The sequence below is a fragment of the Epinephelus fuscoguttatus genome, linkage group LG16, assembly GCF_011397635.1.
Source record: "Epinephelus fuscoguttatus linkage group LG16, E.fuscoguttatus.final_Chr_v1".
Taxonomy (NCBI): Eukaryota; Metazoa; Chordata; class Actinopteri; order Perciformes; family Serranidae; genus Epinephelus; species Epinephelus fuscoguttatus.
The window spans coordinates 12505903-12533029 of record NC_064767.1 but is presented as its reverse complement, the minus strand read 5'-3'; the positions used below and the strand labels follow the sequence as shown (position 1 = coordinate 12533029).

Genomic DNA, 27127 nt, shown 5'->3' with positions numbered 1-27127 from the left:
GTCATGGTGCAATAATCCATGCTGAACATTAAAAAACCCAAATAATGTGTTTCTATTAATCCATCCATCCATTTTCAACTGTATCCAAAACCGGGTCACCAGGGCAGCAGGCTAAGCAGAGTATTCCAGTCCTCCTGGGGGACCCTGAGGCGTTCCCAGGCCAGAAGAGATATGTAATCCCTCCAGTGTGTTCTGGGTCTGCACCAGGACCTCCTACCAGTTGGACGTGCCTGTAACACCTCGGCGCCCAGGAAGCAGCCTGATCAGATTCCCGAACTACCTCAACTGACTCCATTCTACCCTTGCTTATGAACAAGATCCTGAGATCCTGAGTCTTGCATCTATTAAGGATGTGATCAAAATCAACAGCTCTGATTCTGTGCAAAAATGCAGTCAAAAGATTATCTGACGTTAATACGAGGCTCCAACAGCTGAGTGAGCATCTTTCAAGATTACAAAAGTTCTAGCAAGAAGTTCCCTCTTTTTGTTTCTATCCTTATATTGCAGCTCGACAGGCAAACAATAGGAGGAAATTTCATATGCCATAAAGGTCTCTTAAGGCCCCGACACACCAAAATGACATCAAAGAACGCGTGACGAAGGCTGACTGTTGCATCGCCTCACGTTGCATGTGTCTCAGCCAAAAAGCTGCACTTGAACACACCACAAAGGCTACAGCCAACAGCCAACTAGCCCATATGTTCTGCATCTGTGCAAGAGCAAAACAACTCTCCATACCAGCAGGTGGCAGTAGTCTGTATTTGTTATTAAAAAGGCAAAACCAGAAGACCAACAGGATGGATTCAAGACGCTAGCTAGCCAGTTAGCACGTTAACCGACATAACAACATAACTGAATGTTTCAAGAATATTAACTCCTGGTGAACAATAGCACAAACAACTACAAACCATTTCTGCTAAATGGCTAAAAAATAATCTTACGTAACATGAAAAGTTTGTTTGATCTCATGAGATGACCTCTTGACTTTAGTCCATAGATGTTTAATAATAACTCGATATCGGACGCCAAGATGGCGCCTATTCAATCCAGTGGAATTTCTCGCCTGGCACATATGCCAAAAAAAAAAGGGTTTACTTTCACTGTATGCAGCCGACTGAATATGCGCAGTAGTTTCTCCCACTGGCCCCGCCTGAGAGTTCCTGCTCACCTAGACTTACAGTGTGATGACGTCACAGATTTTAAAATCACTTTTCTTGGTTCATGTAAGGTTTTACAAATATAAAACCTCCACGGATCAAAAATTCATAATAGAAAGTGTCATAACTGATCTTGTTTGCAGTTCAAGGTATCCTGTCAACAGTTTCACAGACGTCTCCTTTATGATGGTAGTCTACGGGGAAAATTATTTTTGGGCTGCAGAGGGTTATTTTGCTGCAATAATTGGCTGAGCAGTGTTCCTGGGGGCCTGCTTTAGTTTTTTGTTTGTTTTCGTCACTTTTGTTTCTCTTCTCATGCGTTGAGCTGAACTGCCAGTCAGAGTGATTTCATTCACCGACGGGCTCCGCCTTCTCTGATGCCAATTTAAGATGCTGATCATTTGTCAGCAATGAGACAAGGACCAACTCATTCCAAAATCAAGGCAACAGATGACACGAGACATGAGAACAGACTTTTAATTAAAGTTGTGGGCATCTTCCCAGAGCCCTGATCTTTTTATCTTACTTTTTTAACTAGGATATTTAGATTTCTGTGGAAAACACGAATCAAACACAAATTATTATTCCAAGCAGAGTATTTTTAATGTCTTAAACTCCCAAGAAGGAGTTTAATGATGCAGCAATAATGAATCTCTCTTCTTCTAAACTTCATTGGAAGCACAGGAAATGATGCATCTTCCCACTGGCCTGCAGACCTGCGGCCTTCAGACGTGACATCTGAAGTCTCCCTTTTTTTTGATGCAGGACAGATTCGCGTGATGAAAACCCATGTGTGTATGAAAGGGATCGTGGGAAATAAAGATTGAACGATCGTATCAAAGCATCCTCAACCACTCTCAAGAGTTCATGGACCTTTCTTTCACACAACCTATACTAACAGCTTGTTTAGCTGATGTGTTATAAATGAAGAGAAATGAAAAAAAAGAAGTTTCATAGACTCCAGTTACAGAAGACATGTCTGCTGACTGCAGTAAATTATGTAACCGTAATGTGCCAATAAAGACACATTAGGTGATCAATCACATCGGCCTCTGAGTGCTGCTAATCTTAATATCTCCATGCAGCTGTTATGTTTTTCCTGATGACTGCAGTGCTGTGTTGATCAGACGTCTGTTTTTGTAGAAGCTCAAAAAGGCTAATCTGAGGATTGCGTGCCACTGTCCCTCAGACACTTCAACTTGAGTGGATCCAAATGTGTTTTTTGACAGAGGCTTTGGTCCGCAGAGTATAGACAGGAAACTGGGTCTGGAGGCCCAAAGAGTCCCCCAGGGGAGCTTCGCATGCAGCTACTGACATCACGTATAACCCTGGGTTCTACTTTGCAAGAGGACAATGAATCAGCGTTTACCCCAGAAACAAACACACTATATTTGGCTCATTAATTACACCAGCATTAGTGGTTTTACTTTATGTCCTGGGTAGAATTCCTGCCAAAATTACTGTAAACAGCATATTAGAGGTCCAAAAAGGCGGCTTCCTTCTGTGTTTTTTGGACAAAATGAACCGTCTGCATTCACTCCTCTCTCCATGTACAAAAACAGCTCGGCTTTGTGTCAGATTTTCATGTCTCTGCTTGCAGAAATCTGTTATCTGCGGCCCACATGGCCCCGGATGGTGGCTGGCCTGCAGGGTGACAATCTGTAGATGCTCACGCTGATATGACTGCGTGGCGGTTTCAGAAAACATTCTCCCCCTTTTTTTTTTTTTTTTTGTTTTGTAGAGATTGTCCGACGTCAAAGCGACGATTTCACGGCCAAAGCGTGTGGACAGAGAGCGTAGTGTGACGTCAAAGTGCCGTGTTATTGTGTTTGCTCTCTCTATGAAAGATCAACAGCAGCCTGCAGTATTTGTTGACACGCCGTAATGCAGTTAGGAACCATAACATTTAACAAGGCATTTAACATTCTGCTGTGCACATCTCCCAGTTAGTTCTCCCGACACACAGATGGTTTGCTGAATTAGGTAATAAAGAAGGACAAAAATGAAAACATGTATGCTTCATTTGAATCTTTACATTTTAAAATTGAGAAATATAACCACTTGGTGGATCAGCTGACACCTGGCTCGCTGGCACAAAGAAAAACTCGTGAAAAATGTTTAATCTTGACACTTTAACTGCATAAAATATTTAAATAATAGTTGAAATTAACTGTCTCAACAACTATTGGATGAATTGCTGTAAAATATGTTGCAGAAATCCATAGTACTGCCATGGGCTTCACATTGATATCAACATAACTGGTCTATGGATTTGGATTAAATATGGTTCGTGCATTCATGTTCCCCTCTGGATGAACTGCAGGCTAATAACTTTGGTAATCCTAACTAACTTTTATCCAGCTCCATCCTCAGGTCAACATTTTAATGTGTCCAATACTTTGTTTTCTGATCAAATACCTTCAGAATGTGTGACAATCACAACAGCCCCAACTGGACTTTGTCTTTACTGATAACTAGCTACCGTCAGCATGCTAACAGTGGGGACATAAGGACACAGATGAAAACGTTTTTGGGTCATTTTACAATGGGGGGATTTTTTTTCTTAAGCTCACGTTACTTTTTTGGATAAAACACACGTTACCTTTTTTGATAAAACACATTTGTTTCCTCTATATTTACATATTTACATTTCTTGTTTGCTAGTTACCATGTCTTGATGCTAATTTTCAGAACATTTTTGGACAAATATGCTTTTAAAAAGTGGTGTGGTCATGCCCCTAGCGTCCCCGATGTACATGACAACTATGCTAACCTGCTAAACAAAGATGGTGAACATTGTAAACATTATACCTGCTTAGCATGTTGGCTCTGTCACTATTAGCATGTTAGCATTTAGCTCAAAGCTCCACTGTGCAGCCTCACAGAGCTGTGAGTGCAGCTTGGGGTGTGTCCCAAATCGCATACTTTTTCTTTTATACTTTTAGTCGGTACTGGAAAAGCCCTTAAAAAGTATGTACTGTTGCGTATTGAGACATACTACTTTCTCATAACCTTACGCCCTGAACTTTGACCCTCTTGTGTTTATATCTGTTACCTTGGAGATAAAACAAACCACACTTACGGAGTTCGCCAGAGATGTATGCTGCGTTCCAGAGCATTGGGAGGTGAGATATATCCCACCCGGAGTTAACTAGATCCCACCTCAAAGCATTCCAGACGATCAATGTCGAGCGTAAACAACAAACATGGAGGACCGCAGCCCTAATTACCTCACATAGCTATATCCAGGTACAACTAGATATCGCTATGTAAAGTAATTGGGCATTTACATTTCATCACATATCGTCGTGGAAAGACACAACAGCAACATATTTTCACACCAACAGCATGCAGAACGAGTTGTGTTAACATTACAGTGTGTAATATAACCACATACATGCAGAGAATTTTAGTTTCTTGTCAATTCGTTGGAGTTTTACCTCTCATGATGTGCATCTCTGTGTGTGCCGCCATTGTTGTGTTGATGTCACGTTCTTGATTTGCGGTGAGGTCGGGGTAGCTCGGTCTGGCCCGACTCCGCAACTAGGACCTCCAGCTTCGATAGGCATTTCAATGCATTTTTCCTAGTTGGAGGTCTGAAACTTCCTACCTCCCAGCACTTGGGAACGCACCAGTAGATCAACCCACAGAGCTCTGCTGTTGTTACTTTAAAATGTATGTAGATTAATTTAAAAGTTATAACTGCACAGATTGTGGATTCAAACATGTATTTGTGTCAGTAAAATTACATCTGCAGTTCTCTGTCGTTATTTTTATAGTTATGTCCTTTGGCTGTAATATTTATGATTATTTTGTCCACTTAAACAATTAATATTCCTGTTATTATTATTTGGCTGGTCATCAGCTAATTGAATGTGCTGACAGCTGTCAATGAGCTATCAAGCAGTAGAACATCCTGGTATTTTTGGCATACTAAATTTGACATATGTTTTGGGACATATTAAATCTGCCTGGAACACACAGTCAGTTTCAGACTTTCAAGAACATAAAGAAAACAGCAAGGAGTGGAATATAAATGTTGCTTTCTTTATTGAGGCCTATAGCAGTAAATTCTGTGCAACACCAACAACTGTGATCAGTATCTGTTTCAAGAAGTGGGTTTACTGAGTTATCTGTAAAGTAAAACTCAAAGAAAGCCAGTTTTATCAGTCAGTATCATCAGTGTCATTTACATCAGTGTGTGTTCCAGGTATGAGGGAGTTTCAGGTTTGACTCAGCTGCATAAAAAGAGAGTGGGGTGGCTAAGTGCGCAACCAGTATCTGTTAAAGATGACACTCACAGATAAGTGCTTTCAGCAGTGGTGTAGTGGTATTTGATGTTGTGGGCACACTATAGGTAGCTGGGTAGGGGTAGGTTACTCTCCTATATAATCTGATGGCTTTTTGGCTGATAGGTGGGTATACTGTAAACAGCCGGAAAAAGCGGTGTGTATTGCCCGTATACATGCGTATACCTCCACTACACCACCGGTTCTCAAAAAGCACTGATGTATTATAGATGGACGCTCCAAAATGGAGGACAGAGCTGCTTTAGTGAAGCCAGGGCTGAAATAAAATCTGTGGATCTTGAGTTGTACCACTTGAACATATTTGTGTTCTCCCTCGAGCTTTGGAGAGTTTGGACTTGAGAAAAAGTCACCAACGCCTTGGAGGGAGAAAAAAAACTGCGTTGTCATGGTAATCACTTCCTTATGTTCTCACACAGCATCCACACACGTACACGATCAGATTAACCCATTAGAAGGCAGATTGAGCCATGGCTGACCCTCTGTTCCTTTCATACCAAATAAGCAAATAGATATAATGATTAAATGTATTATTATATATTAAAGGTGGACTGGTATATATAACACAGAACATAGTATTGACCAGTTTTGGCTTATCGCAGATAATCTTAAATGGCTGTTTTAGGCAAAATAAAGGCTTCTCCACAACACATGACAATATTTAACAGTCATCATAGTAAAATATACAGTATACATTTAGGTCCATTTCTTTAATTATTTTCTTGCATTTAAGTTGTATAGTGGTACAAATTTAATTTCTAGTTAATTAAGATTTATATAAATGTTGGGATTCACAGGACCATACATGGTTTATCATTTGGTAAAATCATCACTGGACAATTTAAAGGCTTTTTCCTCTACATGCTCTTTGTCTTCAAACAAAGAGGGCTATGCGACACCCATCTCCACGGGAGGTCTCACCTCACACCTCAGTGAGACTCAAGTCCCAAAACTTGATTGGACAAGACCTTTTACAGTGACGTGACTCTGTGATGTCACAGGCATCTGTACAAGATCTGCTCCCTTCCACAGAACTTTCTCTTCTTGCCCTGGAGCTTCACCAGCTCCCACCTCTTTCCAGCTGGGCCTGGAACAGCAGAGGCCCAAACCCCTGCTCCATAGCCCAAACCACTAAAGGGAGGGCAACTGATCACAGACTCTCTGGCAAACACAAGGTTTTGCAGCTAGCTTTCCAGCAACAAGGAACTAAGTGAATTAGCACCCATCGTCTAACTCTGCAAGGACCCCGAGCGACCAGCTTCCTCGGATCAGAACCTTTGGAACAAAGGACACAACAAAGACTGCAGCTGAAACCACACCTTCCCAGCCTTCTTCTGCCAGCTAACAAAGACGTACACCACCAAGTGACTCTTTCCTCCATCCATTCAAGGATCGGTAATGTAACAACTGGGCATAGTTTATCACAGCTTTACAGGCTAAGCAAGACTGGTTAATTTGTTGTATGTGATTTGATGCTGTTCATTGAGTTATTGTTGTGATTGTTTGCAGTTAGGTCATTGATTAGTTGGCTTCGCCAAAGCAAAGTGTTTAGTTTGCTAATACTGTTCACAAACAGATTCTTGCACACAACTAAACGATCTCTGCACTAATGCAGACCGTTTGCAACACATATCACATTCACACAGACTCATTAACAAATAGGCTTTCAACAGAGCTACACCCAAACAGGCATCTCAAAGTTCCCACTTCTTTTCCTTTGTCTTTGTCCTGACCACACGGTCAGACAAACACCTCCCCCGAAACTGAAGCAGCCTTGATTCTGTCATTTTGGTAGTTCTCTGTTGACAGCCATTTTGTTTTGTAGGCCAAACAGCTCTTTGATCACCACACCCGCCTTTGTCTTTCTCTTCTCTCTCACACACACACACAACACACATATACACACCAAGCTTGTATATAGTTAGTTAGAATTTGTGTCTTTTGGTTTGCTTTGCTAATTTGTGAATAAATATAATTCTTTGGAATCATGCCTGCTGCCTGTTTAATGTTGCACAAGGGTGAATGAATAGTCAACCTCTGCTGTGTCAAGAACTCCGAAATCCTTCAGGCGTTACTGTTAATTTTGGTTGTTGTCATTAATTTAATTATTAATCAAACTCCAAATTAATAGTTTAGCGTATTTTATGAGACTGATATCTTTAACTGGCTATCATTTTTCCCTTTACGGGAATGGTGCCCCACAAGGTGATTTAATGTTAATTAAGTCACATTATTTAACATAATTATTAATTATTAATAATAATGATTAATTATTTCCGATAGCCAATTAAATCCCAACATATTTGGTGCCTCCGTGTGAAGCCAAATGTGTTGACCCCAACACATATGGTGCCGCCGTGTGAGGTAAATATATGTTGACCCCAACATAAATGTTATGTTTGCTGTTAGTATTATGTTTTTTCCACGGCATCGATGGCTGTGGCTGTTCATCCATCCATCCCATTCTCATGAGCGCTATACCTCAAGAATGCCTTGAGGGAATTTCTTCAAATTTGGCACAAACATCCACATAGCTTAACGATGAACTGATTAGAGTTTGGTGGTTAAAGGTCAGACATCAAGGTCACTTTGACTTTGTATGCCCATTCTTGTGAATGTGGTATATTAAGGGAATTTTCCCAAATTTCAACCCGTTCTCTCTCTGAAGTTGTTGAAATTTGGCGCTTGGGCAGTGACTGACAGCGTCAGACACTGACAGACAAAACCACCCCTTTAACGTTAACATGATACGCGGCCGGACGCCGTTGGTGGCGTCAGGGGGAAACGTGTTGGGACAAGAACGAAAGTTAAGGCGGCAAAAGCCTGAGTAGTGTGGGTGGGAGTTGTGGTGGATGGGTCCAACAAACACTGACTTTCACCTGGGAGAGCGGTGTTTGTGTCCTGTAAGATTATAAAGCCAAGCCAAGTTCTTTTTTCCTAAACCCAACCACATGCATTAGTTGTTAGAGGTAAAAAAAAACAAAAAAAACCCATCAATTCACATTTTGACGTAGGGTACCAGACCAGGGTACCTTGCATGTTGTATCTGGTTGTGGAAGGTCCATGACCAAACGCTGATAGGTCTGAGTGAGAATGTGTTGCAAATTTGGCACAAACGTCCACTTGGACTCAAGAATAAACTAATTAGAATCTGGTGGTCAAAGGTTAAAAGTCAGTGTGACCTCACGAAACACGTTTTTGGCCATAACTTAAGGCTTTACAAGCAAATTATGACAAAGTAATTATGTCTAATTTTCAAAAGGTCAAGGTCAACTGACCTGTGATGTAATGCAAAAACACATTTCTGACCATTGTTTAACATCATATCTCAGGAACAGAAGGGTAGACATTTGGTCAGATACTGAATTAGTGACTCTAATCTTGGGTGTCCACTTTCAGAGTGCTGATTGTATAGATCTGTGCTGTCGGGGGGAAGATGTGTGTGAAGCATCCATGTTAACACAGACATGGATGTAAACCATAACTGTAACTTGACTGGTTCATGGAGACATACAACTGCAAGGCTGTAATTCTAGTTTAGTATTATGTTTTTATTATGTCTCTATTGGTGCATAGCTTGATAAAAACTCTTGAATAACTACATTTTAGGGATTCTTATCAAAAAGGGTTGTTATTTTTAACCCCTTAAATAATGATATCAGCATTTACTGGGCTCAAAATCTGTCATGAAGTGAAATATTATTGGTTTTTAAATCACAATTATATACACAGGGTCTCAAGATGTCATAATAATGCAGATATATTTCCGAGGCTGGTAATATTTTGGTAGATGTATTGTTGTAATGGTGCATATTTCCACATTTAATGGCAAAAGAATCAACTACAACGAAGACGTTTGTACACAGGAATGTTACAGATATTTCAGTTTATTATGTAGTTGTACTCAAACACATGATGCAAACGTGTGTGTGTATGTCTGCCAGTCATATTATTAGCTAATAATATATATAGCCAGTGTGGGGAGACACTGTTGTCGTCATCATGTGGGTTTCTGTGTTTGTTTGTCTGTGTGTGTGTGTGTGTGTGTGGGTGTGTTTTCACCATCATCATCATCACAAATGAAAAATGTGGATGTCCTCCTCTGTGTTACACACCGCATGACTGTCCTTGACTCACAGAAACAACTTTTTTTGTCACTACAAAAATAACTTTTAGAGTTTCTCTGCTTTGCCTTCCCTAAATTAAAGACCACATTTCCCATCACCCACATGACTGATGTCTTTCCTACATCTATACAATTTAGGTTAAATGTGGGGATAGTGAAGAACATTTCAGACAGTCTCTGCTGGAAGACATTCATAGTGTTGCACTCAGTTGTTCACATGGAAAGTGACACAAATAGTTGTGTAACGAATAAGAAAAGAAAGCTGAGAGAGAAGTCCAAACCCCGGCTCCTTTCTCACCTCCACACTGCTGACTAACCCAAAAATGTTGGATAGTTGGATTTGGAAACTTTGGTGGCTGTGGCTCTGAAGGTAGAGTGGGTTGTCCACTAATCTTGAGACTGTGGGTAAGATCCCCGGCTCCTCCAGTACGCATGTTGAGGTATTTTTGGGCAAGATACTGAACCTCAGATTGCTCTTGATGGCTGTTCAATCGGTGTGTGAATGGTTACTGAGTGGCAGGTGGCACCTCGTATGGTAGTCTCAGCCACCAGTGTGTGAATGGGTGAATGTCCATTTACCATTTATCATTTAATGGTGGCACGGGATGAAAAATTAAGGGATCACAGAAGTGGTTACAATTCATACTGATGGGAACATGAATGTCTGAATCAAGTTTTAAAACATTTCACTCATGGTGGTGCTACACAAAAAGTCAGGGGATCACCAAAGTTAATAGGATTCATCTTCTGAGGAACACAAATGTCTGTACAAAATGTTGCCTAATCAATCCAGTAATTGACCCTTTGCTAAGTCCCGCCCCCAGATGCAGACTGGCCAATCATAACGTAGCATCAGGCCGGCTCAGACCAGGTCCAACAACAACACAGCTGTGCTCCATTGACTCTAATGTTTCAGATTTCCTTCATTTTCAGGCTGGTTTTGTGGATTTGGAGCTAAATGTTGTGCCTGGGGCACGTCGTGTATTAATGATACTCGTTACCTGGAGAGGTTGGAAAGAGATAAACGTTTCTTCCCTTTTCCAAAACCAAAATCAAACCCTGAAAAGTGTAGGGTTAGCTAGCTAGCTACTGAAGATATAGCCTACTGAATGTATACACGTGCTGCTTTTGCTTTTTAATGATTATAACGGTGAAACAAAGACCGATCCTGCTGTACAGGAACCAGTGAAGGGAAGCAGGGAAACTTTGCTGATATTCAACCAGCTGTGTGTCATCGCAGTGTGAGCAGAGATAAGGAGATCCCTGCCAGTCCGGGTACTAGCCAAACACCATTCATCTGCACACACTGCGATGCCACACAGCTTTTTCAATATCAGTTAAGTTTCCCTTTATATTCATTGTCTTGTGTGTCTATCAGCAGTGATGTGGTGGTTCACTTTTACACTGAGATCTGTAGCCTATAGTTCGGCTTTAGCTTCTAACTATCTTTGTCTTTTTAACCTGTTGTTGCTGCTGAGTCAGTTTGACATCCTGGATATATCCTTCAAACACAGACTGTAGACCCCTCTGTCTGCTTCTCTCTGGAATCACTCTTTCATTTGTCCAAAAATATGATAATATTTCTTCAGGGAGTGCAGTTAGTTACAGTGTGGGCTCCATGCTTACTGCAACAGCTTGTTAGATCATCACAAAGGGACTTTAGCGAAAAGTCAGTTGACAAAATATTTCAGTCACATGCCCTAAAATTTTTAACATATTCCATTAGTTTACTCAAACTAAGTGCCTTACTTTAAATACTTTGGATTCCTTCTGGAACACTTCAGACTCATCCTTGCTGAGCTCATTTGTCTGGGTCTTATATTTTCAAGCCAAAAACACTCCACAGTGTACTGGCTGTGCATCTCCTCTGACATTGTTGTGTAGCAGCTGCACTGCACACATTTTTGTAAAATCTGTTGATAGGAAATGCCTCATACGAATTTTACACCGTGTCCTAACAACAAGCGAGCATCAGTCTGTGTTCACACTGAATCTGTTAAATCTGTAATTCAGTTACGTCATGGAAACAAACGACATAAATATCAGCTGTGCGCTTGACTGGAGACATGACCACATAAAAAATGGGCGAGTACTTTTTATCTTCCTATAATTGGACTTTTTAAACAGAAAACACATGTTTTATATTGTGATAATTACTGGAAATAACATACAATATTGCCAACAGTAAGTAGGCTGTTATTAGCGATGGTCAGTTACCAGAAACTTTCAGTTCCCTGGAGATCTCGCTCCCACCAGCTGCCGCCTTTTTTAGATTTTTGTAGTTAAATGAAAAAAGTGTTTAGATAAGTCCTCATTTCAACTTCATGATTCAGCTGTTCCTTGTCCACTGCAGAGATTTCAAAGTGACCGACAGGAATAAATAAAAACAGGGTGTCCAACTAAAGTTCAGCTCAAAATGGCAGCGCTGCGTGACTCGTGGACAGTTGGAACATTCTAACAGAAAACACTGCAATCCAATGAATGCTTGCGCAAGATGCATTAAGTCAGGACACAGTGTTAGAGCAAATAAAACTTAACAAGTAATCTCTTTTCGTAATCTGTTTTTAAAGACAATACCCATATGTTGAATACCACCACTTTAAACTGCAAATTTATCGCAGTACAGTTACTCATGTTTTGTACATGTATTCTGTTACTCCCCAACCCTGGTGGTGGACTGACAGACCAACCAACAGCCCAACGTTGCCCTTCTTCTTCTTATCGCTCTGATAACGATAAACCTCTGGGGACAATGACCAGCACTTAAGGAGATCCAGTGTATTCAGGCCAAGATGTCCTCCTCCATTTCAGCTAATCCCTACAAACAGATATTTGTATATAAATGTAGATTAATTTTAAAAAAAAAATAAGATCTAATCATGTGTAGGATTAGAAAATACAGATTCATAAAGGGCATTCTGGGAAACGGTGGAAATAAATTACAGAAGAAGTTGAGTTACATTGAGTGAAAGTGACCAATGGCCCAAAAACCCTTGTTCCTGTGTGAGGAGAGAGTGACACCAAGTGGCCATTGTGAGTACTACAATAAAAAAGCAATTCAAATACCAGTCTAAGTTACAGTAAATGGTATTTCAGTATTTTTATAACTCAGGGGAGCCTTGTAAAAATGTTTACCAGTTTCTTTGATGAGCAAAGTTTAATTAAATTTTAAAATTACACTTCAAAACAACACAAGATGTAAAGAAGGGAATACTAATAGCAAATTACACTCTCTCTCTCTGACAGTGGTGGAGGAAGTATTCAGATCCTTTACTTAAGTAAAAGTACTAATGCCACATGGTAAACATATTCTGTCCTGCAATGAAAATGTGACTTAAATACAAGTGAGTAAAATCAAGAATGTGTATTTTAAGTATTAAAAGTACCCATCCATCTGTCCACTTTAAACCGTTTATCCAAAGCCAGGTTGCAGGGGCAGCAGGCTGAGTAGAGAATTCCAGACGCTCTCTCCCCAGCAACACTTTCCAGCTCTTCCTGGGGGACCCCAAGGTGTTCCCAGGCCAGATGAGATATGTAATCCCTCCAGTGTATTCTGGGTCTGCTCCGGGGCCCCCTACCAGTGGGATGTGCCTGGAATACCTCAAAAGGGAGGCGCCTCAGGAAGCATCCTGATCAGATGCTCGAACCACTTTAACTGACCCCTTTCGATGTGAAGGAGCAGCAGCTCTACTCTGAGCTTCCTCTAGTTGTCCGAGCTCCTCACCCTATCTCTAAGGCTGAGCCCAGCCACCCCACAGAGGAAACTCATTTCGGCTGCTTGTATCTGCGACCTCATTCTTGCAGTCATTACCCAGAGCTCATGACCATAGGTGAAGGTTGACACGTAGATGGACCAGTAAATTGAAAGTTTTGCCTTCTGGCTCAGCTCTCTCTTCACCATGACAGTCTGGCACAGTGTCCGCATCACAGCAGATGTTGCACCAAATCACTGATCCATCTAAAAGTACTTAATCCAGAAAAAAATCTTAAAAAAAAAAACCAACAACAACAAAAAAACCCAAACAAAATCACCCAAAAACCGCAAAATAATTCTGAAAAATTCACTTAAATATCTAAGAAAAATGGTTGCCAATTACTGTTCTGTCAACTGGCTAACTGATTAATCAACTAATTGTTCCAGCTGTGCTTGTATAAACTGTTGGGTAGTTCAATGTATGACATAACATCACAGTAACTTTGCAATAAAATCCACAACGTGAATAAACACAACATACAGTTATAATGTTGGTGTCATGTTCTTTAATCTTCGATGGTTATCACACAGACCGACAAGTTTCAACATAAAAAGTATTCCAGTTCTTCACAGTATTGCATTTTGCACAGTGTTATACAGACAACAGAGTTTCTCAGTGAAGGCACAAAACTAGAGATTACTTCTGCAAACGAAATCCCTACAGACAAACATGATGAACTCAAGGATATCAAACTTGGCGCGGAAACAGTTTTTACACAACATAAAACTAACTTTAATCTCTACCGACTCACGGCAAGAAAGGTAGTAGTGTCATAATCAAACTAACAATAACTGCAGTTATAATACTTGTTCGGTTATGTTTTCACCTGCTTCTCAAGCTTCTTTCTTTCTCTCCCCATTCCAGAGCACATTTTCCTCAAAACATTTCAAAACACAGAAGTAATAAAATTTATTTTCCAGACTTTTCCAAACCTGATTGTCCAGTTTACAACACTCCCTTCGTATGAAATCAGCTCCAAGCTAAGTGCTCTTGGTCGGTTTAGTGCAACTCTCCTTCAAATACTGTACCATTAAAATAGACCTCGCTCTGCTACAAAAGTACACATAGTAGTACAAGATAACAGTATAAGTACTTTGCTTTTTTTTGGTACATATGAAGCATGCTTTCACAGTAACACAATAGCTACATATGTAGTTGTTGTAGTAGTAGTAGTAGTAGTAGTAGTGGTAGTAGTAGTAGTAATAGTAGGGCTGCCTCATGCATCTTCCACCACCTTTGCAATGACTGAGCACCACAAACACACAACAGGAAGCAGTACAAACCTGAAGCACTGCACACACTCCTACACACACACGTCTGTCAAGAGTAATGCTGCTGTTTGCATAAAAACCCAAAATCCAGTTTCAGTGATGATACAAGGTTTTATCAGAGATGCTGTGATCAGCGGATGAAGTGACAGACTGACGATGGACCTCACAGAGTAGAAGTACATGCACCTCAGTCACAAGTTACAGTCGCTGTTCTCTTACAGTACATGTCGTGTAAACCAGAACCCTGGTGGGTCCGAGATTAGTTTCACAGGAAGATTTCTCCTGGAGAACACAAGGGTTGGGTATTTTTTTTTAAATTGCAATACCAGTACCAACACTAGTACCAGCAAAGAGATACCAATACCTATAATGTGAATGGAGTGGCGTAATGTAAAGCCATACTTTTAAATGTTTTGGGGTCATCTTGGCACGCTGATCTGCCAACTAGGTCAAATACACTGTGCTCGACTTCACCACACTACAGACAGTATGTGGTGAGCTATGTGCCAGTCACAGCTGGTGAGAGTAGTAGTGTAATGAGGGGTACGGTCAGGTACACAGGATATACCCACTTCTTTTTCTATCCAGTTACAGTATACCCACCTATCAGCTAAACAGCCATTGTAATATACTTCCTCATCTAACTAGCAATATACCCACCTCATCAACTACCACTACACCACTGGGTGAGAGTATGTTTTAAATTGCCATATTAAAGCCTTCATTTATACGGCAATAAAACAATATCTAAATAACGTAAAACAAGTTAAATGAAGAAGCAGTCTATTAAACAAAGTGACTAATCAGAGGTTAAAAGGCAGAGGCAAAGGCAAAGGAGGAAAAGGACTCGGTGTGGCAAACGTCACCATAATCACCAAGCCTGTTATCCTTGTCTGACTCGCCAAGGTGGAGTGAAGGTTATCTCCAGTTCTACAGGGAGACCCATGATGTGTTTGAAGGTCTCTCTAGAGAGTGTGATCCATGATGCCGTCACCTAACTACACCGAGAACACTAAGACAAAGACTGTGACTGTCATGGATGTGGCATATGCTCTGAAAAAGCAGGGACTCACTGCGTGGCTTCGGTGGTTAAATAGATCCATCCACAATTAAATCTGGTTAACATAATGTAAGTTTATACTAAAGTTGTCTTGGCAACACATCTTACAGGTCACACAATATCTGGCTATGTATTCATTTATTTGGCAAATTTCCCACCAGACGTTTTGGCTGTTGATACTTTAATTTGTCAGACAGCTACATGTGGTACTGGCGAAAGGCTGGCATATGCCGGCCAACGTAAACCCTGCCTTAAAGGTATCAAGTACTGATACCCAGCCCTAGAGAACACTGCTTTCTCCGTCATGCGTACAGTTAACTGGGTTTCTAAACTGGCTTTTCACATGTACACGTGTGCAAGACAAAAGTAACAGCAGAGCAGGTGGATGAAAGAAGAGATCATCACAAAGAGCAATGCTTTCACACTGTGAGCAAACAAAAAAACCTCTTTCACATGAAACTGGGTTTTTAATCAACAGCAGCAGTCATACTCAGTGCCTAAATTCACAAAGTGCTAAAGGACTCAGAAGTCTGATCAGATGATGGACCTCTGGAATACTCAGTGGACAATTTGTCCAAATGTCTCAGAATCAGCTTTTTATGTGGTAAAGAAGCAGTGGAAAGTAAACCTGACAAAACTCAAGTTTCCCGTCAGCGTTTTAGGGCCCATGAAGCCATTAAAAAACTGATGGCTAATGCTTTTTAGCCCGTTAAACAGTAACATTCAGGATATAGTATTAGATATTACTGAAACTGTAGTGTATCAATCTGACTTGGTTTGTTGGACAGATGGAAAAAATTACAGTGCACTATTTGGCTTGAAAAAATGGAAACTTGCAATAAATTTGGAATAAATAATGATTGACACAACTTCTAGTCAGGTATACAAAAAGGGTGCATGCAAACTATATCTACTAAAATCCACTAAGAGAACTTTTCATGACCTTATTGACCGACATTTGCCGAAATGTAAATAACACCAAAAAAAAAAAAAAAAAAAGACGGAAACAAGAAGAAGCGAACCCTTAAAGGTCTTAAATTCACATAACAGATAAGAAGAAAAAAAAGAAAGACGTGATTTGTTTGTGATCCAGATAAATGTTCTGCCAAGTTAAAGTACTGTAGGACTACTACTTCCACTTGACGACACATAATAGCTTTGTATACAAAATATCTATTAACACTGTCAACAAAACCTAAACCAACGACAGCAAAGATACATTTTACACCGAATACCGTCTTTTACATTTACATTCTTATCATTGGATGAGTGCAAAAGATGACGTGTAAACAGATCGTCGAGAATGATGCAGAGAAAGGAATGATTCTATCAAACAAGAGTGTTGTTTACTGCAAGTGTACTGTATGCATTCACGGCACTGTAAGTCACTTTGGATGAAAGCATTCATTTGTGATCGGAGAATCTCCACCCGTTTCTGTGTGAATGAGTGCGAGTTTAAGCCTGAACGGCGAGACAAAAGTCAGGTCTTAAAACACGGCATCTCTTCAGTGTGAGCTATACGTTAACTCAAGAGTACATTCGTTATATGTGTGGCGTCCTCCAGACCTGGGACAAACTGTACCTGCATGTATACGGCTCATTTTATCCGGTGAGTTCCTCAAAGACTGAAACTGACTAGCTCCACCAAAAGTGACATTTATTTACAGGCTCTAGGAAAAGAATAATGACATTGCTCTGTATCTTTTTATTGTCAACAAATCCCATAAAAAGACCAAAACCAACAATGTGTCCAAGACAAATTTCCCTACAGGGACAATAAAGTATATCGTATCGTATCATATCATATCCTTGAAAGGTCAGCGTTGTGATATTTGCACATGTCCAAATTCCTGTTGATATCCGAGTCTTTCCTACTGTTTACATCTAGGCGTGTTTCTTCTTCTGATCAGAAATGTGGGCTTTTCTTATGGGCATGCATCTCCACCTCAGCCTTGCAAACTATTGGCGAGTTGGTTTGTGTACAACATAACCATGACAACACACAGAGCTGACCGTAAACAGACAAGAAGCCGCATGTCGCAAACTGAGACGCATATTCCGAATGTGCTGTATACAAGTCTTACGAATCCTCCTAAAATCCGAATAATACCGGCATATTCCAAATGTCTTAATCGGAAAATGCTCCATTCAGAAAAAGGCCTGATTCAGAATATCAAACAGACTATGCTGTTAACATGACTCATAGAAAAATCTGAATATTATATTATATATTCTGCATGTAAATGTACCCAGTGTGGCTGACTGATGTGTTTTCAACAGTTTTTGCAAAAGGATGGAGCTCTGTGTTTACAGAGGAAGAAGATATATCAGGTTTTGATGGGATTAACAATAACATTTGTTGACAATAAGAAAACCTGATGTTGATCAGATAGCTTTGCGGTTATTGGCACCTTTGATGGAGCAAGGCTAGCAGTTTCTCCCTGCTGTCCAGCCTTTGTGCTAAGCTAGGCTAACACATAGTGAACACACAGAGATGAAACTAATAACCAACCTCTCATCTGACTCTGGCAAATGGAAAACCTTCCCGAGCAGGTTTCCTTTAAACAAAGGTGGAATATTTTACAGAACAAGATGACAGATTGGTGGTGATCGGCTACATAGGACCACGACTGTCAGAAAAAATAAATATCACAATAAAGTATTTCCAAGTCAACATATCTACGTTTTCTCTCTATGTACAATATTAGACAGGTTAGACTGTATTGGTCCTAATGTAGTGAATCCGACCCATCTGCCATCTGAAGCCTCTTCAGAACAAAAGCCAAAAATATGCAGAGTTCATTTGACCCAGGTCTGGTGTCATCAGACTCCTGTCTGTGCTTCGCAAACCAAAGCAGAGCTGCGAGGAAGTTACAAAATGATGCTCCTGTGAAGTTTAGATTATTAATTACCAGTATACATACAGCTAACGGGTTTTTAAAATCCACCAAAGATGAATAGGTACAGCTTTGTTGTGTGCATCAATTATAACCAAACTTATTTTTAAACTGTCTCATTTACCAGATAATGAATTTCAGATGTGAACAAAAGCACCAGAACACGGCCATGGCCTCCCCCTTGAATCAAAATAAGATATATTGCTGCATTTGAGTTATAACAGTCTCCAGAGAGATTCTAGAGGCTACAGTAGTGTCTGCCTGACCCTCTCAGAGGATGCTGTTGGTGGAGGAAGACTGAAAAAGTCCCAAATCATACAATATTTCAATCAACCGACTATTATACAGATTTTAAAGTGTTGCTAATAAAGTGTAGGTTTAATTTTGGCACAATGACTCCATCTATGAGTCAACAACAATCCCTTTATTTCTCCGACTCCAGAGGGAGTCTTGATGCTGGTGGTGCAGATGGTTCAGCTTCAGTGTCGCTATCAAGCTTTTCAGTTCTGGCACAGTTTACAGTGATTAAAAAGAAGAGATTTACCATTCAATAATTCTATTAATTTTTGAATCAATAGGTCCTTAATTTCAAACAGAGGCAGACAAAAGCAGGCTCTTCTTTTAGAACCAATGACGGGTGAATTTGCCGACTTAAATGAAAACTTTTGCTGGCAGATTTGATCAGACATAGCTACCATGCTAATTATGCTAACATTTGCTACATGAGCTGTTTGTAAATGCCGGCATATAGACGTTCTGGCAGAACTCTATTCAATTTAACCAAAAACCACTGTTTTGTTCCTAACCTCTATCAAGAAATTCCTTGTTGGCAGAGAAAGCCCTCGAGGCAAACTTCTCCCAACAGCAAAACACTTAACCCCAGCTAACTTTTTAATGATTTGAACCGATGAGAATCTTGTAAAAGGGGTCTTAAATATGCATTTCATGGCTAAATAAGTACTTATATCATGCTAACAGACTGATGCTAAAGCTAACAGGCCCCAGATAGAAAGTCATTATCCCCAACAGTTAAAAGAAACAGAAATAAAAGAACAAGGATTCATCTTGTAGCAACACAGAGCTGGTTAGTCCTAGTATTGTAGGTACGATTGAAAACAGTAAGTTCGTACTGATTTCTTAGCTTATATACTTGGGATGTAACTACCCCAAAATTCAACGTTAGCTTAAACTCTGATAGCATCCAGGGCCGGCTCCCAACAGTGGAGAAACACTACACAATGGATGTTTTTAAATGTAACCTCTAACAACACAAACCAAATTAGCTGAAATGCTTGTTGGCCTTGAAAGTAAATGGAGGTTATCACCATCAGCATTAAATACACTTTTTGACAAATTTAATTAATATCTCCTCGCAAACCTTATAATAATCACACAGTTGATATAATTTGGTTTAGCAGCACATTTAAAGTGATCATTTTAGGACATTTCATACAAGTGAAACTATGATAATATATTATCTGCTGTTCAGTGGAGGGGTTTAGTTTAAACTACGTAAACTACCGAGATGATCACAGGCATTCGTCGCTGCCGTTTGGCCTCAAAAGCACAGACAGAGATAAGATAACTGGACTGATGGGCAGTTTTTTAGGGGGGGAACCAGGCCGAGATGTAAAGGTTCAACCAGAGGAGAGGACGTGTCATCGACGTCACTGGGAACTATTCATCCTCAATCCACCTTCCTCAAAATTCATGTTTCCACGATCAACTGTAACTAAATCTGAAATCAGTCGATGAATACAAAAGCACATTTCCACCTGAATTTTCTCTAAAACACAGAAGAGGATTCAGAACATATCACTAAAAGACTGAGATTAATCATACTGTAGTAAATATTGTGATTTGTGCTGACAGATGAGACAAAAGATGAAAAGCTGTTCATTTATATGTTTGAATACTGAAAGTTTACCCACACTTACATCCCGCTGAAAAAGCACCCAGTGTAACACCTCACCGTCGTCTATTTCAGTATAGTAATCTATGGAAAAGTAGAAAATATGCAACAACACGGTGCTGGCAATAGAAAATATTCACAATATGCACTTGAAAACAGTGTGATGCCGATGTGGTCATGCAGTAATATCTATTATTGCATTATGTTTTTTAAACCCTGTAACGCAGCGTAGTAACTGTGATGTGTGTGTTGTGTTCATCTCTCATTAGTGATCAGACCATCTGAAGCCAAGTGACATTTACAAAAGAGTTCTTGATTTATAATTTAGTGTAATCTTTTCTCTAATTTTAAATTGGTGTCTTAGTTTGATTTATATATTAAAAAACTGAATTAAAATTGCACTTTTCAGGAGGAGGAGCAATTGAATTCAACCATGCTATACAAAAATGTAATATATGCAAACATTTTTTGCATAATACTAAAATAAAAAATGTCCATCAGATGACATTTGGAGGGAATAATACATATTACACTCTCATTTTGACTTAAAATGAGTCAATTATTTCAATTCTTTTACCAATAACTGATAACGTTTCCCTATTTTTGAACATCCTGTACAATATATGCAGGAAAGTTATTTAGATTTTGTCTAAATTTGCATTTCTATGTCAAAATAAGATTTCAAAAACTGAAGTTTATTAAGCATAATGGACCATCTGCACCCTTTTAGCTGAATAAGAGCATCAGTCCACATGTATAGAAGTACATTGTTTTAAATGAAGAGCTATAGTGAAGGAGGAGTCACCTCAGATTAACTGCTCCAGAGAAGTCTGATGTAAGTTTGACTGTACTGTACTTTTCCATAGGTTAACACACTGGAATAAAGTTGAATAGAGTTCTCCCCTCTGACACCCCCTCTCCCCCGGTGTTTCTCTACAGTTCTATGCTTCGTACCCGGCGGACCGGCGGCGCTGGTGGTTCCAGATGTCGTCTCTGTGTTCGGGTCGGCAGAAGAGCCTGGACGACTGGGCCAGCCGCTCCCGGTGCTCCCGCTCCCGGTCTCGTTCCCCGCCGCCCTGTTTGGAGAACAGAGGACGGCCGCCGACCTGCGAGGAGGAGTGGGATCTGTTGTCATGGAGACCAGACGAGGACAGCTGACCTCCTGCTGACCTGGAGATGTCACATGAATAGGAATAAATGAACACAGGGGTTTGGAAGGAGGTTGGAGTGAATGTAAATGTCTGTCCAGCAGCTGAGGTTGGGGCACTAGCCAAACACGGTTCATCTGCACACACTGTGATGCCACACAGCTGGTTGAATATCAGCAAAGTTTCCCTTTATATTCATTGCCTCAAGCAACAGAAAATCGAGTGGAAAAGGCGATACTTATCTTGTATTTAAACTCATCCCTCCATTCAGAACTATTTTTGTCTCTAAATAAAATCCAAAGTTCAGTTTCAAGATGAAGAAGTTTGGGAGCTGAAACAAAATCAGGGACTGTGTCTTTAAATCCTGCAATGAGCGAAAGTGCCACTTAGACCTAATGGAAGTCAAAGAAAAGGCAGATGTCCATGATGCACAGGTGACTTATGTCAACTCACAAACACTCATTCCACACACAGACAGACAGGTAAAGTGTCACATGTTTCGCAGTGAATAAAAAAAACACAGAAATCCTGACAGACGACCCAAGAGTCCTCATGAATGATTCAGCAGCCACTCTGTCACCATTTGGCTTTGATTCAAGAGGAGCAGCAGTTTACCTGCACTGTTAGAGGAAGACTCCTGCTGAGCAAAAAGAGTTACTACAGCTCAGTGTGACAAGTGAATAGTTTGCTTGTCTTTCAGCAGGTCACCTTAAAAACTGGAGTTAAGAATAAAAAATCCAGGAGAGAAAGGTCTTGTGTGAAGGGCCTAACGGTGAAAGACAAATCTAAAACCAACCAGCTAAAGAACACAAATAGGTTTCAAACCCTAAATTTTTTGTACACAGTTGGACAACATCATGTGGAGGTACTCACCTGCTTTTAGTGATTCTGTGAGGCCCATTATCAGTTTGCTGCTGGTACTGACGAGGACACAGAGAAGGTCAAAGGTCACCCACCACAAACCAAACACAAGAAAACAATAGCTCTTAAATTCAGGATCAATTCAGAGTTCTCAGGTCAGTGTGTGTTTGTGTTCATGACAAAAGAACTCATTGTAATGTTGTAACCAGTTGAGGTAGAGCCATTTCTCACTGCTTATTATACTGTTTGGTAGTCAATAAAAATGAGTCACATTTTATGAAGTAATCATATATTTTGTATGGCAAATCATGAAGCCCTTGTACACAAAGTTATTTTCATTTATGTTGCTTTATCAGACCTCTTCCCAGGGCAGTGTAGGCAAAAACGAACCGCACTAGTGTGACATGTTCCTCATCTTTCTGCTGTTTTTGTTGGACCTATTAGGACGGGATAACTCAACCTGTTCCCAGCAGAGCTCAACCAAGCTTAGACCTGACTAGAGGTGTAATCAGTCAGGGTGACTGGTTACTTTGCAAAGTAAGTACAGCTCCCAAATGTAGAAGGTTAAATGTAGAATATCTCCCTCTGAAAAGTAGCGGAGTAGAAGGATAAAGCTGCACTGACATAGTTATTTGCAGTACTTCCACCACTGCGTATATGTGTGTTGTTGTACCTTGTTGTGGTTGCACTGTTGCGGGCTGCCATTGACCTGGTAATACTCCACCAGTCTCTCGGCCAGAGCGATGCGTCTCAGCAGATTCTCGATGAAGCGCTGGATTCGAACTTTACCACATGTCTCCTGTCGAGCTGCCGCTTCCAGAAACTTCTGAATGGTTATCACCTCCCTGGAAAACAGCAATTATGTTAAAGTATAGCACTTGAAAAAATGTATATGTTTCATGACCAGATCTACCATCAGGATGCCTGCATTACCCACAATGCAACTCAACTGCCTACAGTTCATCTACAGTGATGTGCTAGCAGCTGCTAAAGCAGCCAAGATGAGCTGCAGGCTACAGAGATCTGATAAACTTCTCTTTAACTCAGCACCTCCAGTTTTTTTTTTTTTTGTTCATTTTCATACTTCATGCAGTCATCGACCAACACTGACTCACATCACTTGAGGACATTTATCAGACTTCACACAGCTCCCTCTCGTGACACTAAACGCCTTCTACTACTTTAAAACATATGCAGTGGAACTCCCCAACGCCTGTTGAGTGTTACCTCTCTCGCCGCTCCAGCTCGTTCTCTGAGGCGTTGAGCTGCTCCCTCAGCGCGGCGATCACCATGACAGCCACATCCACCTGCCGGCTCAGCGACCTCTCCCTGTCTGCAACTTCCTGCCTCTCCTGGGCCAAGTGCTGTGAGTGAGCGCGCTCACACAGGAGCTCCGTGTCGGTCTGGGCAAGCTCCGTGCTCACCTTGGCCAGCCGGCGCTGCATGGTGCTGTCAGCCGCCCGCAGGATGCTGGCCAGTCGTCGACGCACGGCGGCCGAGGCTGCTGCAGTCTCCAACCCAGAGTATGAGTTCTGCTCTGGTGGTGACAGTAAAGGAGACAAATTACTGTGGCTGGAAATATGACTGTAGAATTTGATACTGTAATCCTAATTTTAAAAATGAGTTCAAAGCTGCTCCAAAAAATAAATAAACCTGAACGCACCTATGAGGTCCAGGTCCAGGTCCAGGTCCGGGTCTGGTGGGGGACCAAGAGGCGCTGGAGGAGGGAACGGGAGATGATGGTGGTTGAGTTGATGGTGGCATACGTCTGACTTTTTGATGCACATTTTTATATCCTCCTCGTTTCTACCCCCATCTCTCTCTTCACCTTCGTCATCGTCCTCATCCTCATCTCCTCCATCTTCATCCTCTGTCCCAAATTCCTCGTCGTCATCCTCCTCCTCCTCCTCAGCCTGCGTCCCCACACCAACACTCTGCGTGCGTCTCCTCACAGAGCTGTAGGAGTGGAGGTACCCACTGTCTCTGCTGTCACTAAGGGAGCGGGCGTGAGGTGGCCGCCCCGTGCTCTGCTGCCCCCTGCGGGTCGGGAGGCTCATGTCGTGCCAGGGGATCGCCGCCGTCAACGGGTCGGGGAGTTTGCCAGTGATGCTGAAGCCGCCAGTGGTAACATCTGGTGAGCGGTACGAGTGGCGGTACTCCAGGTGAGCGCGGAGCGAGGCCAGGCTGCGGAAACGCTCCTGTTCGCCACAGCGGGGGCAGCGGAAGGGAAGGTCGCAGGAGGTGACGGTGACGGCACCGCAGGCCTGGCCGTTCCTCTCCAAGAGGAAAGAACCAGAACCTCTGGAACACAACTTCTGCTGCATCACTCTACACCTGGAACAGAGAAGAAACAACTACTAATAAGTCAAAAAAAATAAATAGTTGAGGGAATTGATTATTCCTTTAAGTCCTTTACAAGCAAAAACGTTTCTCTAAATATATATTTATATCATTGTTAAATAAATATCTGTGTTTTGGATTGTCGGTCAAACAAAAAAGAAATTTGAACAGGTCTTGTTCTGCTCTGGGAACTGACATTTTTCTGAAATGTTATGGACTAATTGGTAAAGGATGGGTTTGTCGATTAATGAATATTTTGATGATCGAGTAATTCTTTAAGTCATTTATAATGTAAAAATGCTACATATTCTCTCGTCTCAACATACATTTAGATATAGAACAATTCCCTGAACAAATAAAGGTTGAAAAATGTCTAGTTGATCTATCAGACTTGATAATGAAACATCAAATTACAGCTGTCATAAATATTAATGGTATAATAATTATGATCCATTAATTAATTCAATCATTCATTTTCTGTAACCACTTATCCTGTTAGGGGTCACGGGGGGGTTGGATCCTATTCCAGCTGGGCGAGAGGCAGGGCACACCCTGGACAGGTCACCACACTATCACAGGGCTGACACATAGAGACAGACAACCATTCACACTCACATTCACACCTACGGACAATTTAGAGTCACCAATTAACCTGTATGTCTTTGGACTGTGGGAGGAAGCTGGAGTACCCGGAGGAAACCCACACTGGCACAGAGGGGCTTCCCGACCCCAGGGTTCGAACCGGGAACCCTCTTGCTGTGAGGTGTTAACAGTGATTACCATATGCCATCGACATTAACTAAAAATAATCAAAATGAGTAAAACAATGCAGAATAAAAATGAGGTACAAAACAAATCAAAACAGTAAAGTTGAAATTTGGAGGGACTCCCTCAGCTGATTTGACAATAAAACAGTTATGGCATGGATTCATCTCTGCTGCTTTTATTTCCAGTCCAAATGAATTTCAATTTTTCCAGTTAAGATGGATAAAAAGTCTCTCTGGTAAAACATTTACAAGCAACAGTGCAAAGTGAGACAAGTCTTTTGTCATTTGAACACTCATACTGTTGAATACACTACCATCAAATAGTTTGTAATCTGCCACAAAGCTTGTTTCAGTCAGGTCTGAGAGGACTGCTCCATTTATCTGAGTGGTATGTCATGTTTTTAGGGTTTTAGAAAATCCTCTTTACAAGTAGATGTTGTTTTATATGAAGGGTTTGTTTCGTATATGGACAATACAATGGTTCAACCACACTGACACCTGAAAGAGACGAAGATCCCTCTGAGCAACAGCTGCAAAAGAACATAAGAAATCTCCCTTCATGGTTAAAAGAAAGTGGAAGCTTAGCATCAAAATATGCGGAGATTTAAACAGGAACAGGTGCCCAGAAATATTTAGAGCCCAATTGCACTGTTGTGGTTTCATAATAATTGAGTCACTTGTGCTTTTCTGGACTGGGAAATAAATAGTATTCTCTCCTGCCATGCAACACTGTGGGGACTTTTACTAAATAGAAGTTTGAATAATTGAATTCTTCTCTTTTTAGGTTAAAAAAACGTAAAGAATACATTTGGTGTCTAAATTACACCGTTTATATCTCTATTATAATTGCTGCTAAGGAGAAAATGTACCATCATGTAGCAGCACATTGATGTGAAATGTGTAATTTCCCAGTGAGCCAACATGAGTCAAAGCCAAGAGGACAGTGTGGCTGACAGCAGGTGACCTGAGCAGGTGTTCTCCACACACCAACACATTTAACATGTCACACTTTCCCTTCAGTGGCCATTTAATAACCGCGTAACAGGTCAATCCCTCACAGCATCTTTAGCATCATTAGCCGTTAGCTCTACCTGGCTGCTGGCTATGAGCAGCACAGGCTAACGTTAGCTAGCTAGCTAGCTAGCACAAAACAATCGCTGAATCATTATCAAAGGAGAAACCGTTAGCGTGCCGCTCTTACCGGTTTAACGGCAGATTTTAAATAATCGTCTAACCGTAGTGTCTGAGGGTGTCATGTCGCAGATGGAGACCGACAGCAGCCCGCATGATGTCATTCATTCACAGACACACGGAGGACCACGGCTAAGTTAGCAACAGACGATAATAACACGACATCCGGTTAGACCTTTCAGAATAAAACATAAGCCGTAAGTGGGACTGCTACTTCCGGTATTTATTTAAAAATATATATAATTTGAAGATTTTCTTTTTCATTGTACTATAATCAAGCAAAAGTAGGTTTAACGTCACTACATTTAACAAATAGCCTCATCTGTTTAAGTGAA

At 40.9% G+C, this 27127-nt stretch overlaps 1 protein-coding gene across 2 annotated transcripts; it reads right to left on the bottom strand.

Annotated features, from left to right (window-relative positions):
• Positions 1-13840: 13840 nt before the first annotated feature.
• Positions 13841-26937, bottom strand: znf365 (zinc finger protein 365). 2 transcript variants are annotated; one of them, XM_049600736.1, is made up of 6 exons: positions 26837-26937; positions 24158-24828; positions 23722-24031; positions 23168-23339; positions 22507-22553; positions 13841-21655 (listed from the first exon to the last, which is right to left on the bottom strand). In XM_049600736.1, exons 2-6 carry the CDS (start codon positions 24816-24818, stop codon positions 21427-21429), a joined length of 1419 nt encoding a protein of 472 aa, XP_049456693.1. In that variant the 5' UTR covers positions 24819-24828; positions 26837-26937; the 3' UTR covers positions 13841-21426. The 2 variants fall into 2 exon arrangements, with proteins under 2 accessions (XP_049456693.1, XP_049456692.1); XM_049600735.1 differs by having other exon boundaries at positions 26803-26929.
• Between the last annotated feature and the right edge of the window lie 190 nt (positions 26938-27127).

What these genes read in the sequence shown, in the direction of transcription:
- znf365 (XM_049600736.1), bottom strand. Translation starts at nt 24,818, where the DNA reads ATGCAGCAGAAGTTGTGTTCCAGAGGTTCTGGTTCTTTCCTCTTGGAG. An exon ending in GAGCTGGAGCGGCGAGAGAG is followed by an intron (nt 23,340 to 23,721) that starts GTAACACTCAAC and finishes GCTGTTTTCCAG; the next exon opens with GGAGGTGATAACCATTCAGA. An exon ending in CACAGAATCACTAAAAGCAG is followed by an intron (nt 21,656 to 22,506) that starts GTGAGTACCTCC and finishes TGACATCTCCAG; the next exon opens with GTCAGCAGGAGGTCAGCTGT.